Raw genomic sequence first — 16,382 nt, 5'->3', positions numbered from 1 at the left:
CGCACAGACCGCGTCCCCGCCCCCTGGTCCTCTGCGCGCCCGGCCCCCGCAGCCGAGCCGGGCGTGCCCCTTGTGGGTGGTCCAGAGTTTGGTCCTGAAGCCCTCCGAGCCGAGCTGTGGATCTGGGGACCAGGGGATGGGGCGTGCTAGCGCCGGAGTTTGGGGTCCGGGTGGGCGAGACGTGGGGGGCGACTCTGCCCTCTTGGCCGCGCGTCTGCTTTGTTCGCCCAGCAGCGGCTCCCGGGGCTAGGGCGGCGGTGGGCTGGGAGGGGGCCGCGGCGGAGCCCTGCTCAGCACCGGGCCGAGAGGGTCTCGGAGGGGGCACGGCCAGCAGGGGGCTGCCATGCCTGCAGGGGTTGCTGGCCTGGGCAAGGCCCAGGGTAGCACACATCTGGGAGGGCAGGTGTGTACGGAATGACCCCCCGCAGCCGATCAGCTGTCCGGGACTCTGGTGGTTGAGACCCTCCCGTAGTGAGAGGAAACCCAGGAACCCCTCTCAAGCCCTTCAGGAATGTTTGTGGGCGCCATCCGCATCGGAACTTGGATGCAAACTGCACGACTCCTGAACCCGCCTACCTGGCCTGGCCTCAGGGGCATCCTTGGTTTCCTGGGGATCCCATCCCTTGGAGCCACTCCCTGAACTCGCTGGGGATCCCCCAGCGGCACCAGCGGCCTCCTCTGAGACCCAAAGTGCTGGCCCGGGAGGTGCTCGGAAGCAGTGGGTCCGTCGCCGCTGTTTGCAAGCTGAGTACCGCAGGTGCGTTCCAGACAGCTGCCCGGGGGCCCTTCGTGCGACTGGCAGGCACGGCCAGACACACCCAGGGGCTAGAGGGTGGGTTTTCTTTGTTTTGTCATTTGTGGGCGGGATCCAGCTTTCCGCCCTCCCGCCCCCGCCCCCCCAGGCTAACAGTCCCCGGACCTCCGCTCCCACCCTGCACAGCCCAGTGGCAGCTCTGTGGGGGTGTGAAGGGGACCATTTAGAGAGCAAGGGCTGTGAGATGTGGGCACAGCAGCCTCCCATGAGCCTGTGTCCACTTCTGTCAGAAGAGACAGCCCCTCCCCTGCAGGCCTGTGGGAGAGGACCTTGAGGGCTCTTCAGTGACTGAGTCTCCCTCGCTGGAAGACTCTGCCCCTGCCTCAGTGCACAAGCCTGTACCTGTCAGGTGTTGTTCTGTGCAGGCACTGTGGGGGGGGGGCTGGGGCCACACTCAGGACTCACGCCCGTCACCCCGTAGCCATTTCCTGCCTGCACAGTGGGCTGGCAAGCCCCATGCCATGGGCTCTCATGAAGTCACGTGTGGATGGCTGTGACTGTCATTCTCACAGGTCACTAACACATTACTTTGGAGCATGTGAAGCACACACAGAAGTAAGGAAAGCAGCATGGTAAAGCCCCAAGAGCCACCTCCCACCTGCTTAACCAGACCCCCCCCCACCCCTCCCTCAGTAGTAATTTGTAGGAAATCTAGACATATTTCACCCATAATTATTTCTGAAATTATCTCTAAAAGATAAGGTTCTTATAGAGCGTAATCAAAATCTCATTTTTGCACCTAAACAAATTAACAATAATTTCTTAATGATCAAAATGTACAGACACGAAGATGAGAAGTGTGTGTGTGTGGGTGTGGCGGAGAGTGTGCTTCTTGAAGGGTCCCAGTTGTTGCCTCTGGAAAACCAGAGTTCCAGTCCCCCTTCCCCAGAGAGGCTGAGCCTGGCTGAGGCCACCCAGCAGCTTCCACATGTTTGGGGGAGGAGCCCTGAATCCAGGATAAGGACCTGGGAATGGGGTACAAGTGCCCCACCTCTGTGACCATCTCTCCCTCCCTGTGCCATTTGGGTTTTTATGGCCTTTATTCACTTCATTAACTGGTTTGTTCACTCATCGGCGTGTGCAGCGTGCCTTGATGCTGGGGCAAAGACCTGGACACACGGCAAAGAACTTGAGATGTGGGCCAGGTTCTTGGCACGAATGTGCTGGAAAATAGGTCAGCAGCATAGCACAAGAAACCCTATCAGCTCCACTCACATCAGCAGCCAGCCCTGGGTGAGGACGGGCTGTGGCACCCCAACTCCATTCTCCCACAGGGGCTGTGCTGGGTTGAGAACCAGGTGTTGCTATCCCATGGGCTGGCTCTCCTGGGCATCAGAAACACCCGGCACCTCTGCCCTGGCCTGGCTGATTCTGGGGCTGCTCAGCCACCCAGCTTGTGGCTCAGTCGGGCTGCCAGGCACCTACCCCATGCCTGCCTGTGAGATCACTACTTTGCTTCGGACCCCAGGAAGAGATTTGTCCCTTTGCCCTCCAAGGTACCAGACTGATCCATCATTAACTGTGACTGTGGCGTAGGGCTGCGGCTTCACTCATTCTGCAGACAGTCACAGTGCACCTGCTGTGCACTAGGACAAGCCTGGGTCCTGGAGCTCACACTGCTCACACCCAGCCCTGGCATCTGAGCCTGGTGCCTGGAGGTCAACCTATGTTTTCATAGAGGATTTTTTTAAATTGAGAAATAATTCACATCATAAAATCCATCCTTTTGCCGTGTACAATTCAGTGTTGGTAATATACACGTGGCCCCAACTTATAATGATTCAACCTCGAACTTTCGACTATGGCAGCGCCAGAGCGATACGCGTTGAAAAACCGCACTTTGTTTTCTTCTTTTCCCCGACTAGCGATGCGATGCCCTCGCCCTCCCGCGATCTGAGCATGGTTAAGATCGGCTGGGCTAAGCTACGATGCCCAGTAGGTGAGGCGTATTAAATGCATTTTTGACTTATGATACTTTCAACTTACTGGAATGTAACCCCGTCGTAAGTCGAGGAGCATCTGTGTTCACAAAGTTGCGCAATCATCACCATCATCTAATTTAGAATATTTCCATCCCCCAAAAAGAAACCCTGTGCCTGTCAGCAGTCACTCCCCATTCCAAACCTAGCCCCTGGCTACTGCCAGTCTACTTCCTGTCCTAATTTGCTGTCTCCCCTCTATAGAGCTGCCTATTCTGGGCATCCGGATAAATGGGATCATGGCGTATGGCCCTTCGTGACTGGCTTCTGCCACTCGCCGTAATGTTTTCGTGGTCCGCGCATGTTGTGGCATGTGTCCGTGCTGCGTGCTTTTCATGGCAGGGTAGTTTTCCATCGTCTGGATGGACATTTGGGTTTGATTCCACTTCTACCTACAGTAGTGCCGTGGTGAACACTCTCGTGTGCAAGTGCTGACGTGGACGTGTGCTTTCCACTCTTTGGGTTAAGCGTAGGAGTGGAATTGTTGCCTCGTGTGGCGACTCTACGTTTCATAGTCTGAGGAGCAGTGGGTGCACCTGCCTTGAGCACTCAGCCCGGACACAGCCACACACGGCACCACGGCACGCCATCCTCAGGGCTCAGGGCCCCTGTGTCCCTGCATCTGCATTGGCATTTTGACTCAATCTCCCGTTTCCATTACATTCTGCTGGCCGAAAGACCAGTATCAGAAGCTACATCTTCTACTTTTTGATGGAAGAAGCTACGTCTTCTACTTTTTCTGCCCCCCCACAGCTTCACCACAGGCCAGGGCAACGGCATTTATAAAGACCGGGCCACTGCCAAAGGGGTATGGAAAAGAATCAAAGCCTAGACACATACTGCATCCTGTGGACTGTGACACCTAGTTGCTGTGCTGTTTCAGGGATGTTGGAATTTGATAGAATGTGCTTGCAGTACACAGGCCACTGTGCCTGTGGGGGTCTGTCTCGGGGCTGTCCAAGGCCCCTGGGCTCCAGGATTTGTAGCGGAGTGCCCCTCCCCACTCCGGGGAAGGGGTGTGCTGTTTGCCTGTGTCCCCAGGTATGGCACAGCTCCCTCTAACAGGAGAACAGCACCAACTACCCCCGCAACCTACCGACCCCACACAGGGCAGGAACATGTGCTTTGTTCATGCGGTGCCCCCAATGCTCAGGAAATTTTTTTTGGATGGATGGATGAATGAATGCCTTCTTGTCAAGATGAGGGGCCCCACCCAGTGACACAGGGACAGGGTGCTGTGAGCAGAGACCCCGCCTCTATTCCCATCTTCAGAAATCCCCTTCCACCTGGGTCGGGCCGGGAACATACTCCTGCTCCCCTGTGAGCGTGGGGTCAGGGTCTCTCCTCCCTCCTCTGGCCCCTGCTCTCAGCCATGTGCCATGACCAGGAACAGAGGCTGGCGGGCAGTGGCTGCGAGTTCAGACCCCATTGTCCCCTGTGCTGCGTGCCTGGGACAAGCTGAGCCACTAAGTGCTACGTCTCTAAAGCACAACACTCAGCGTCCCTCCCCCATAGCTGCTTGTGACGTTAGCTGAACAATAGTGGTGGGGCTGTGCCTGGCACAGAGCCACCGTCACTACTACTGTTATGACCCCAGAGTCACCTGCTCTATTTGAATTCTCTAGATAGATGGCAGCACCTGCCATGAGCACCCAGCCCGGACACAGTCACCCACCACCACAGGCTGTGTGTGTAGAAGTGTCTTAGAATTGTGGCCACAGCACAGGCCAGCAAGACGCGAGCACACTCCCGCACACCTGTGCCACCTCCCATTGAAGAGACAAAGTGTCCTGCAGAGCGAAGGCCCCCCAGGGACTTCCTGGATCCTGGTCAGGGATTCTCAGATGTTGGGCTGAGGTTCCAGGCAGAGGTCCCTGCTAACCCAGCTCACAGCAGGGTCATGTCTCTAGTGGCCTCTGGGCCAGGAGGTGTCCTTGCCAGGCTGGTAGGACAGGACAGGAGTGGGTGTAACTCTACCCTCCCAGGATGCTCAGAAGCCACACTCCGGCAGAGGCGGGAACCGGATCCCCTGAGTCCCGTCCAGCCTGGCCAGCCCCAGGCTCCATGTGATGACACAGCGCGGCGCAAAGCTTGACGGGCCGCCAGTCAGCAGGTCCGCCTTCCCCTGGCCACACTTCCTCTGTGTGTGGGGGGCGAGGGGAGTGGGGTGCCCTCCTGGAGAAGACCAGGATGGCCTTGCTGGCTCTGCAGTTCGGGGTTGATGCCCACTTCCCACTGAGCTGGGGATCCTCCAGACCCACCCGTCCCACGTGGCGGCATCCAGGCTGCTGGCTACACTGTTGGGGAGGACAGTCCTGCCCCTCGCAGGCAGCTGCTGGCACTGGGGGCCCCAGCTGGGCCCCCCTCAGCCCACCATTCCAGGCAGCTGCTCCAGGGGCTCTGTCTGCGCCCAGCTCTCGGCACTCAGCTGGCAGACTGGGAGCAAGCTCTGCAGGGCACAAGTTTGTACCACGCACCTGCTCCATGGGGTCCCAGGAGAGGGTGGCAGCAGAGCCACAGTGGGGTCATGGGAGCCAAGGGTCCCAGTTACCTCAGGGGCATGTGGGCAGGCTCTGGAACATTCTGCAGGAACTGGTAGGGAGTGTGGGTGGAGGGGTGTGAAGTGAGAGCAGCAGCAGGTGAGATTGGTGGCCCTCGGGCCAGCGGTCCCACCTTTGGGTGGCAGTCTCCACCAAGCAGATCCCCAGGGGACCACCTGCCCTGGTCTGACAAAAAAAACTTAAATATTAAAAAAAATGAACAATTACATTTTTCAAAGAAAAATTGCATAGAAAAAAACCCCTGGAGGAACATTGTCCCAGTCATGAGGTGTAGCTGGGGTCAAGAGGGTCTGCTGCTTCCCTGTTCTGTAACTGTCACCATTGGGACGGACCCTGCTGACAGGTGTGTAAAAGCAGTCAGTCTACGAAGGACAGGTAGGTGAGCAGGGACCGGTGAGGAAGTCCCCACCAGACCTTCATGGCTTGTGTTCGTTCAAGCTCAAGTACTCAGGGCTGGGGTCCGGAGGTCATTCATCCCCTCTTTGGCCACAGTAGGAGGCAGTCATCCTCGGGGGAAGGCCAGCCCCCTCAGAGGAACCCCCTGCCCCATCCCGGATCCTGGCCCGAGGTAACCCCAAGGACCACTGCCAGCACCTAAAAGGAGGGCTTAGGAGTCAACTTCTCAAGTCCTCGCCACCGTGTCCTGGAGGGGGTGGGACCCCTGTCCCTCCTGGGGGAGAGCCCCAGCTTCTCCTCTGGGGGGGTGGAACCCCCATGTCTCCTCCCAAGTAATGCATTCTGTCTTTCGTAGAAATAATTAAGGAGGTTGAGGTGCCACAGGCTACCCTGAGCACCCCGGCCCAGGGGACAGGAGACAGCTGCCACTCGCCCGTGGCCGAGGAGGAGGTGGGCATCTCAGGACCGGCGCCAGGGCTCCTGCAGGTGACAGAAAGGAGGCGTAAGTACAGCTGACGTGCCTGGCATGCTCCACGGGACCTGGGCTCCCTGGGAAGTGGGGGGCAGCGTCCACATACTGTCCAGACACTCCATGGGGTGTGGTGGGCATCGAACTCTTAAGGCTTGGCCCACTGGGCCTTGGTTGTACCATGTGTAAAGTGGGGGACCCCAGAAAGTGTTCAGTCTGAAGTGTGGGGAGCAGAGTTGGGGTCTGGCTGCCTCATCTTCCTGGGGCCGTGCCAGGCTCTACCCAGAGATCTGGTTCTTCCCTGGGCTGTGTGGGGGGCCGCATGGGGGGGCGGCATGGGGGGGGCCTGCGCCGATGACAAGCCCCCGCCCCCAGAGCCCCTGAGCAGCGTCTCCTCCCTGGAGGTGCACTTTGACCTCCTGGACCTCACCGAGCTGACAGACATGTCCGACCAGGAGCTGGCCGAGGTCTTCGCAGACTCCGACGATGAGAACACGGCCGGTGACTCGCCAGCAGGTGGGGCTGGCGCTGGGGTGCGGGGGGCGGTGCGGGCAGGTCCTGGGGTCAGGACCACCGGACCCTGCAAACCCCTACTGTTAAAAATAATTTTCTCTCGATTGTGTTTAAATGAGACCTGTCGCCAGCGCTCCATTTTCTTCAGCATTTCCACGCTCTGCGTGCCCAGCTTTCAGGGGTCTTCCTCTTACGGCCACCACTGAATTTTGATTTTCAAACGCCAAAGAAAGGCCAAAGCCACAGATCCCCTGAAGGTGGCATTTAGGAAGTGTGAATTTAATCACGAGTTAAGCTAAGCATAGTGGGGTGCCATTCCACCGCCCCGGCCCCTCCCCAGCTCAGCCTGCCTTGGTTTCCCCTTCAGTTCTCAAAGGGGCACTGCCCTTAGTCCAAGACCCCAAAGGCCTCAGAAACGGCAAGGCAGCCAGCAGGGGTGTGTGGGCCCAGTGACATTCCTGGCTCCCCGCTCACACCCGTGCAGGTGGAGTCTGGGGGCGGGCCTGCACAAGGCCACACCCAGGCCCACCTGTCTGCATTGCTGGTGGCCTGGCACTCGCATTTTCTAAGCACCCAGGGGACCGCAATGTGTGGCTGGACCTCGTGGTGGAGGCACCCACAGGCCTAGCCCAGTAGCTACAGGAGACATTCACGGCCCCTGGCCATGCTGAGCCCACCTCCATGTCCCCACCAGGCCTGCACCCACTGCCCCGGGCCGGCTGTCTGAGATCCCCGTCCTGGACACGCACCAGGGCCGGGCAGAACCGCGAGCAGCAGCCCCTCGGCAACTCTGAGCGGCAGCCAGCGACTATGGACACGGTTCTCACTGTGGAGCCGCCCAAGGAGGACTAGGCCGGCCCAGCCAAGGCAGGGGAACCCCACAGTCGTGGCCCAAGGACACTGCCCAGCCCGCATTGCTCGGGTCAGGGCCTCGAGGCACCCCAGCACAAGCACAGCCCAGTGGCCTTAAGTCCAGCTCTCTCCTCATCCCTGGGTCAGGGCTGATACCCCCCAGGGATGGGACGGGAGTGGCCTGGGCCTTGTGGAAACCTCGGTCTGCAGGACCAGTGCTCTCGTGTGTCATAAGATCCCCGAGTGGGTGCCAGGTGAGGGGGGCACTGAGCAGATGACAGCTGCTCTGCAAACCCCCTGGGAGTCTTGGGGTTCTGGCTGTGAATGGCCACGCCGAGTTCCAGACCATGGATGCTCTGCTGTCCAGCCAGTTACGTGGGAGGGGTGTCAGTCCTAAAAAGTGTCACCTTGTTTTCAACCTTGTCCCCTTTCTACCACCCATGGGGCACTGCTAGCACCAGGGCCCCCTCCCCAGGCCCTAAGACCTTGCTTGTCCCGATCCCTGTGAGGCAGCTGGACCCACCCTCCTTGGCTCACACACCACGTGTGGCATAACGGCCACAGCCTGCTAGATGGGTGGGGGGCAGGCGGGGTTCATCTTCTCCCCATCCCTTGCCCATGACACATCTCATAGCCTGTCATGTACATGCATGGATCTGTCTCCAGCTGGCATCCTGGCCTGGGATGGAGTGGCCTAAGAGCCACTAGGGTCATGAGGGGACCTGGTGGCCACCACCTCGGGCCCCCAATTCAGGGGCACCAGGCTCAGCTGCCACAACACTGCTTTTTATGTGCTAAAGGACAGACTAGGCTTCTGTCGACTGCGAGTCCAAGATCAGTTTTAATATAAATGCGTGAGCTTGCTTTTTGTCCTCAAGCCAATCTGCTCCAGCCTGTCCCTCTCTGAACCATTGCTGAGGAAGGCACGTGGGCCCTTCTGCAGAAGCCCGGGGCACGCTGGGCCCCCCATGCATGGTAAGGGCCAGTCTCCGTGGAAATGCAGTTTGCCTCCCATGCTGGGGCCTGGGGGGCTCTGCCTGCCCCTCCACCCGTGATGAGCAGCAACACGAGGGTATTTACCCGGCAGTCAGTAATCTCACTGCAAACTGATCCTGTAAGGGCAGCCGTGTGCACCACCCACCCTACCTGCCCAGGTCTTCCTTCCAATTTCTATCTTTCTTGCTGCAGCTTCCACAGAGCTCAATTATAAAAAGTGGGATTAAAATGTCAGCCATCCTAAGGCCCAACCATGGTCTCTTCTTTTGTAGCTGTCATGAGCTCAGGGGTGCATGCCGGGCGGGGGGTGGTACGGGGCTGGCTGCTCCAGGAGCAAGCTGACACTGTTGTTTTTCCAGCTGAAGCCACTGGGGGCCCCTGTGTGCTGCACTCCGGACTGCTTATTTGGGTCACGTTTCAGGAACAAGTGCCCTGGATCTCAAGTCATTAAAATGAAGCCCCTGCCCCCACAGAAGCCCAGGCTAGATGAGGCGCAGGTGCCGCCTGGACGGCTTCTTCCCAGCCCAGGGTGAGTTCCCAGGAGCTCCAGGCCAAAACCCCAACCACTTTAATCCCCTGTAAAACGAGGGGCCCAGAGACAGGGCAGGGTACCAGCCAGGTGGTGCCTCAAACCTCACATTGAAGATCTTCGGGCAGGTGTCCTCCGTCCATGGGCCCAGGAAATGACTCAAAACTCGTGGAAAGTATCAAGGTGGTGTGATGGCCCCAAGAGATTGAAGGAGTAAAGGGAGGGGCTGAGGATGTGGGGTGCAGGCAGAGGGTGCAGCAGGCAGGGGAAGTCACCAGGGGTGGCAACGGCCAGGTGTTGCCATGGCTGTGCCCAGGGAAGGGCTGCACCCAGCCTCAAAAGGAAGAGACCCCCCCAGGCTCTGGATGCCACGAGTGGGGCCTTCCTGAGATCGAGGGGAGCAGCCCCTTCCAACAGAGGGAGCCCCTAGATAGGACCCTGGCAGGACCCTAGGCGACCACTAGGAGACTGGCTGGTGGAGGCTGCCTTAGAGAGTGAGCCTCTGAAACTTAAAAACACAACAATGCATATTTCACAAACAGTGGAAGTCAAAAGTGCTTGTCTCAAGCTGGAAATGCTATTTTTGAGGAAAATATAACAAATGATCTGGAAAACTTAAGACCAAATCCCAGTCTGGTCTTGGCTGGGCTGAGGGCAGTGGGCATGTGGGGCAGTGAGTAAATGCCCAGAGCAGCATCGGGAGCAAAGGGCTATCCCGGGGTGGAGGGTGGGGTGGGGGGTGACTGGCACCGTCCGCCCCTTGAAGACAATGGCCAATGCCCTCACTGCGGCTCTGAGGCTCCCGGAGGCAGCTGTGCACTGATGAAGGATGCACGGCGACATTCACACTAAACCCCGGGCTCCCAGGGCGCCAATCCTGCCCCAGGACCAAGCAGACAAGGCACTGCATGGAGCTTCCGACCCAGAAGTGTCCTCCTTGTATCTTGCTGCTGCCCTGCACCCGGAGGAGGATCAATAAACGGGTGACAGCAGGACCCCACAGCCCAGAGCAGCCTGCAGGCAGCAGAGGCCTGGCCTCCTGGGGAACACACCCAGGCGCCCCTGGTCGGCGAGGCCCCCACGTGGAAACAGGAGCTGGGAGCTGCTGACGGGCCCACCCCGTCACGTGCAAAGGACTGCCGCACCCAGGTGTGGGGAGGTGGGGGCTGCAGCACCCTCGCCGTGCACAGCTGCGGGAGGTGGCGTTTCCTCCTGACTGACACGCGGCCCTCCAGCAGCCCAAGCGTTCCCGTGAGAGCCTCGCACTTGCCCTTGACAGTGTTTCCCTCCTCTCAGTTCCGCCAGCTCGCCAGACCTCAGGCGAGGCCAGAGCGCCTCTCCCTGGGGTGGTTACAGTGGCCAGCACTTAGGACTGCAACCGAAGTGTCCTACGATAGATGATTAGCTAAAGAAACTGTGGTACATATATACAATGGAATATTACTCAGCCATAAGAAGAGATGAAATACTGTCCTGCTGAGGCACTGTCCCCACCGAGTGCACAGGACTCCCGAGGACACACGGCTCTGCTCTCCAGGCAGCAAGGCAGGAACAGGGTGGGAGGTCGGGTGGGCACCCTCGCGGGCTCTGAGCGCCCTGCTGAAGAATGCGGTTCCAGTTACGTTTTCACCTGCCTTCCGGGATCTGGAAGCCGCTCGCTGGGCCCCGCTCCCGCCCTGGTTCCAGCCCTCCGGCCCCTCGGGTAGGGCCGTGTCCTCCTTCAGGCCCCCGATGCCTTCCACAAGCTCGACGATGGACTTCTCCGCAAAGGGCCGGGGACCCGGCAGCTTTACCTTCTCCAGCAGCCGCTTATCTACCTGCAATTCAGTCCCAGGACAGCGGCCACCACCAAAGGTGAGCCTCAAACTCAAGCCCCATGCTCTATGAGGATGGCCGTGCCCCGCTCACCTTGTCCACTTGCTCCAAAACCAGGTCAGCAGGCCCAGAGTCCGCTCACAGGCGGAGCCCAGGAGCTGGGTGGCGGCCTCGTTGTGCGGCTTCTTCACCGGCACCTCGCCGGGTTGGGAGGAAGCTGAAAGACACCTGGCCCAGCTTCTCACACCCCCACATGGCACAGTCTGCACACGCACAAGCAGCTGAAGGCGAGGCTGGCTGGACTCGGCCCGTCAGCGCCCCCACCCCTGCGTCACTGCCCTGTACCTGGGCATGGGCACTCCGCATGACTTCCCTCAGATCGTCCTGGGCTCCTGCGCTCGACCACCCTGTCCCCAGCAGGGCGCAGTGTGCCAGCACTGCTCTCTGGGCCAGGCCCAGCGTCCAGCTGGGGGGCAACAGACACCTGCGGGCACAGCCCACGTGGAGGCCCTGCCCCCTGCAGGTGCTGCCCGGACGTTTCCCTGACCAATCTGGCCTCGCTGTAAGCACTGGCCTTCCTACAAGAGCGTGGGAGGAAAGGTGACCCCTGGGCCCTGTCCCCAACCAGGGACCACCCAAGGACCAACACGGAACCTCTGTCCCGAGAGGTTCTAGGGGCCATGCTGCCAGGTGCAAAGCTTAGGAGAGAGGCTTGTTGAACTTCACATCTCTAGGGTGTCAGGTGGCCAGTGTCCAGACCGCACCTGGAACCAGCATCCGCCTTTCTGCCTATCCACCCACCAAGGAATCCTCTGACAAATTCTATACCATTACATTCCTTGAAAAGTAAAGGCTCGCTACCTTGAGTATATCATTCCCACGTGACCTACACAGGCTACACAGACGCCCACAGGTGGACACTCAGGCCTGGAAGCCAAGGGTTGGGCTGGGAGGAGAGGTGGCCCTGCCAGACACGCAGGGACACAGAGGGGATGAGACTGACCCTCAGCAAGGGGGTCCACATGCTCCAGGAGCTAGCCCACCACAGGCGCCTGGCCTCCTGGTAGGCCACCGCTGTCCTCTCACTTGGCTGCAAGACCTGAGTCGTCTTCTCAAGGCGGCCAAGTCAAACTCCAGGGCGAGTAAGAGGCACAGGAAGGACGGGCAGCGAGCAAGTGCACGCCCAGCGCCTGCCTTCCGTTCAGGGCATGCTGGGGGCCGGTCCGGCCGGACCCATGGCCTGTCTGCTCCATACTCCTCAGGTCCAGCTTGGTGCCTGTCCCCCCACGCCCGGCACTGTGCTGTGTCTGCTCTGCCGGATCCCACCTCCCACTGCGTTTGGGGGCCTGTTTTCAGCCGGCGGGCCTAGCTACTTTCTGTGGCCTGGCTAGAAGTAATGCTGGGAGCGTGGGGAGACAAGGAGTGATTCTCAGTGCCCTCCTATGCAAGTGACAGGACAGAAAGAGACAGAAAACTGGTGAGCCCAGCTTTCTCACTGGCCAGCAAGCCAGAGCTACCAGGACACCCTCTAGAAGCTGTGGTGCGGCCTCGGGCTACATGACACTCTGCGTGCTTCTCTAAACGTGACATGTCAGCGTCAGCTGCACTAAGACAAAGCAGGCCACCAACCTGCCTCTGGTGCTTCTCACAGCCCTGGGCCTGGACCATGAAGCACAGCTGCTGGCCATGTGGACACCTCCCTGATCTCTATCCCGGGAGACCCCTGCCCAACTGACTACAGCTCCCTAAGCGGCCAAGCTAAAGATGGGGAGCCAGGCGGCGAGTCCTCGCAGGCACATGCACCAGCAGCACCCTCTAACCATGCACTGGCCGGGCAGGAAGCACCCAAACTGGGTCTAATCCAGCGCCCTGGGCCCATCTCTGAGTCTCGACGCAGCTCTAGAAGGTGCACGAAGGCGGCTGGCAGACCCCAAGTCCGAAATGTTGCTTTGGAAAACCGTCCGCGATTCCCGTGTGCTAAAGCGAACTGGGGCCCGGGGTTACAAGCTCCCTGCAGCCCACACAGCGTCTGCTCTGCTTCCTGAATGCAAAGCTCGGCCTCGCGGGCCCTCAGATGTGCAGAAACGCAGGTTTGTTCCCAAGCACCCCAAAAACTTCACCAAGCAACTTCCTTCTGAGTTTCCCTTTCGTTGCCTTCACTGAGACATCGAAACTGGAAAGACGTGGAAAAAGTCCTGCAGTGACCCAGAAATGAGACCTAAGCGCGGCTCAATACGGAACGTGGAAAAGTGGGGAGCCCTGGCACCCGCGACCTCACACACCCTGTCCCCTGGTTCCCTACAGTGGGCGAGACACTGAGGAGGCCACCCAGGGTCCTGCAAACCGTATGCTGCCCATGAGGGTAGAGACAGATGGGTCCCTCTGGGTGGCTTTGAGCACAGCCACCGGAAAGCTGCCACCAGTTTCACCCGCAGACCCAGCTGCTGAGAGCGGACCCCTGGACGCCTTGAACTGGGGAGAGGATTCGCTGCCTCTCCAGTTCGAGGTGGGCTTCCTCATGGCTGCAATTACAGGTGTGAGGGGTCAGGGACCTGGCCTGAAGTGTAAGCTTGCGGCCTTCATTTAGCTGCTTAAATGTCCCATTAAAAAGTTATTCAAACGAGAACTAAATTTGCTGCAGAAATGCATAAAGAATTTTTATAGTTACAGCTGTCAAAAAAAAAAACTTGTTTCTTGCCTGAGGCCATTTTGGTCATGGAAACTACTGCACCCTCAAAAACAAACATAATTCTAAGGTTAAAATCATGTGACACTTAAAAACCAAAGGATACTATGATTTATCTTTGATCGGCCAAGGTTAGTGCTTTTGTCAGGCCAGGGAAAGCAAACACCTTTCTAGACTTTGTATTTTTGTCTCACAGAGGAAAATGACAGTCTTACCATAAGCTACTAACAATACTTAACAACAGTTAAGGACAGAACTAGAGACAATTTAGGATTTTCACTACTATAGGTCAGAAGCCATCACAGCAAAAACTCACACATTAAAAGCTACCATACTAAAAAATCCTAAACACACTCACTATCCCAGGAGTAACTGTAAAAATCCCAGCATAACCAAAGATGGGATCGTCCCCAGCATGTTACTATGGTGAAACTGGACCCATGGGTCACAGTGCTTCCTCCTTCAGCCGTGCCGCCTTTCCTGGGGAGACAGGCTCCTCCCTGCAGTAACGGCGTTCCCCAGCGAGTGTTACCTCGCTAATCAGCCAACAGGGAAGCTCAGAAAGGAGATGCCGCCGGTGGTGGTGAGGAGCCACCTGGGACTTCTGTGCCATGATCGAAAGGTCCCTGTCGCAGTAAGCCCCACACAACGGGGCCAGAAGCCACTGTGGGAGACATAACGACACTATAAACATGTCACAAAGGCATGCTACCGTAACAGGAGTTCTAGACAAAGGAGCACAGAAGGTGGTGGTTTCTGGGCACTAGCTGGGTGCCATCCCCTCTGCAGAGGTGGAAAGCAGAAGTCCAGAGAGGCAAGAGCCTGAAGTAAGAAGAAAGGGGCCTAGAGGTGAATGATGAGGACTCTGGGGCCCAGACCTCCCAGGGTTTCTCCAGTATCACCAAAAGACAGCGGTGCCGGTGGCACGACAGAAGTCACTGGGTGGCCTATGGCCGTAAGTGTACCAAGTACACCCCTTCCCTCCAACACTTGATAAAACGTCCCATTCCTTTATCTTAGTTCAGCTTTAGTTGTCTTCTGACTTGATCGGGAACCAACCACATCGAGTCAGATGCAGCTCTCGGAGACTCAGGTCTACCAACCGTCCTCACCTTGGTCTGGGTAAGCTTTTTAAATTGGTCTTTGCATCTGCGAAGCCAAGACATGAGGCTGGGCAGAGCAAGGTCTTTCTTCAACAGGCCAAGTACCACTGTTCTTTCTTTCCAGTCGTTTCCAGTCAGACCACAAATAAGGCGTCCCTGGTCTGTGCCTGATTCACACAGGTGCAGCCCCGCCAGGCACTTGCTACTCAGTGTGCTGGTGAGCTCCTAATCAATCCCTACTTCCTTCAGGAGCTAACTATCCCATGAAAAATAACGTGGCATTTACCCTGTTATTCCATTTTCTTCATACCTCATATAACCACCTAACGTGCCATATACTTTGTTGTCCGGTTCTCCTCCTTGTGTGGCAGGGACAGTGTAGGAAGCTCACTGAATGAAAAAAAAAAAAAACTTAATAGAAACCTCGAGGGCTTCAGCTTCCGGTGATGAGTGCTGACTACATCTCTTCATTATAAACCACACTATACCTGCCTCTCCAGCCTTTGCATGCTGCCCTCGAAAGAGAGCAGCCCACGAGGCAGAGCTCCTGCCGAGTCTGTTCACTGTGATGCAGTTCCCTGGCCAGTAGATTCTCAACAGATGAATGACTCAGGCTGGGAAAAAACTCAAAGATCATCCAACTTCCTCCATTCAGAACCAACCACTGAGGTCTATGAAAGTTGTTACACATGACACACCTGTGCTGCACACTGTACCAGTCAAGTACTGACTTCCACTATGTGTCAACAACCAGAACAGCCCTCTGCAATGGTAAGATGCGACATGGCCACAGGGGAAGGGCTCTGTTTTTACAGATGTTTTTAGAACAACTTATAACTGACATGCACTGTCTTCAAAAAGAATAGATATGAGAGGGGAAAGTTCACTCCTGAAAGCGTAACAGACACAACTCCATGGAATCAATCAATCTTCCCCTTTCGCTGCCATCTGAAACCAAGACACCTTGAATCAAAATCCAAAAACTCCACGATGGTGTGTCAGAAAAAAAAAAATCAATGTGATCACTAGCCCCTGGAATGTATTAGCACAAAAATAAAGCAACCTTACAATATGGACTATTTCATTGTATCTACCCCGGGGGAAGGCGTACTACACGGGAGCATTTAAAAGTGAAGGCACTGGGGCGGGACGGTCCCAAGCCGCAAGGACAGCCGCTGACCAGCTTCGGTCTTGTTTCCTCTTCTATAAAACACGGTCACAGCTGTGCAAGACAGATGTGAGACTTAAATGAGAGTCCGTGTAAAGTTCTCAGCGCGGAAGCCGTCAAGCAGTATTAACTTATCGGAGTGACAGAGCTGGGCTCAACGAATGATTTTTATTAAAAACAGGTAACAGTTTGCAAAACTCTTTCACGTCCATTATCACATGCGGTTCACAGAGCAACTCTGCGAGGTAGAGTCAGAATGTCACCGCTGAGCACAGGAAGAAGCGGGCTCGCAATCGGAGCGAGGCGCCCGAGAAGACGCGCGGTAGGTTCGCGGTGGGGCGGGCCTCGAACGCACCACGCACCACGGGGCTCTTCGCGGGGAAAGGAGGCGGGAGCGCTCGTCCGACATCCCGAAGGAAGCGGCCGCGGGAACTGCTGAAGAGGGGGGCCGGCGCCGCGGGGAGAGCAGGCGCTCGGGGCGCGGAGGACATGCGCCGGCGC

At 57.5% G+C, this 16,382-nt stretch overlaps 1 protein-coding gene across 1 annotated transcript in view; it reads left to right on the top strand.

The window, feature by feature from the left end:
- Nucleotides 1-8,831, top strand: part of DBNDD1 (dysbindin domain containing 1) — a 13,166-nt gene extending 4,335 nt beyond the window's left edge. The window contains exons 3-6 of the mRNA XM_025040804.1: nt 461-757; nt 6,106-6,252; nt 6,595-6,735; nt 7,427-8,831. Coding sequence (XP_024896572.1) covers nt 461-757; nt 6,106-6,252; nt 6,595-6,735; nt 7,427-7,584 — 743 coding nt within the window. The 3' untranslated portion in view covers nt 7,585-8,831. The remainder of the gene's footprint in view (nt 1-460; nt 758-6,105; nt 6,253-6,594; nt 6,736-7,426) is intronic.
- Nucleotides 8,832-16,382: the final 7,551 nt, after the last annotated feature.

Source organism: Pteropus alecto, unplaced genomic scaffold, assembly GCF_000325575.1.
Source record: "Pteropus alecto unplaced genomic scaffold, ASM32557v1 scaffold89, whole genome shotgun sequence".
In the NCBI taxonomy this organism is placed as follows: Eukaryota; Metazoa; Chordata; class Mammalia; order Chiroptera; family Pteropodidae; genus Pteropus; species Pteropus alecto.
The sequence above is the reverse complement of the archived record's forward strand: the minus strand, read 5'-3'. Positions and strand labels throughout refer to the sequence as shown.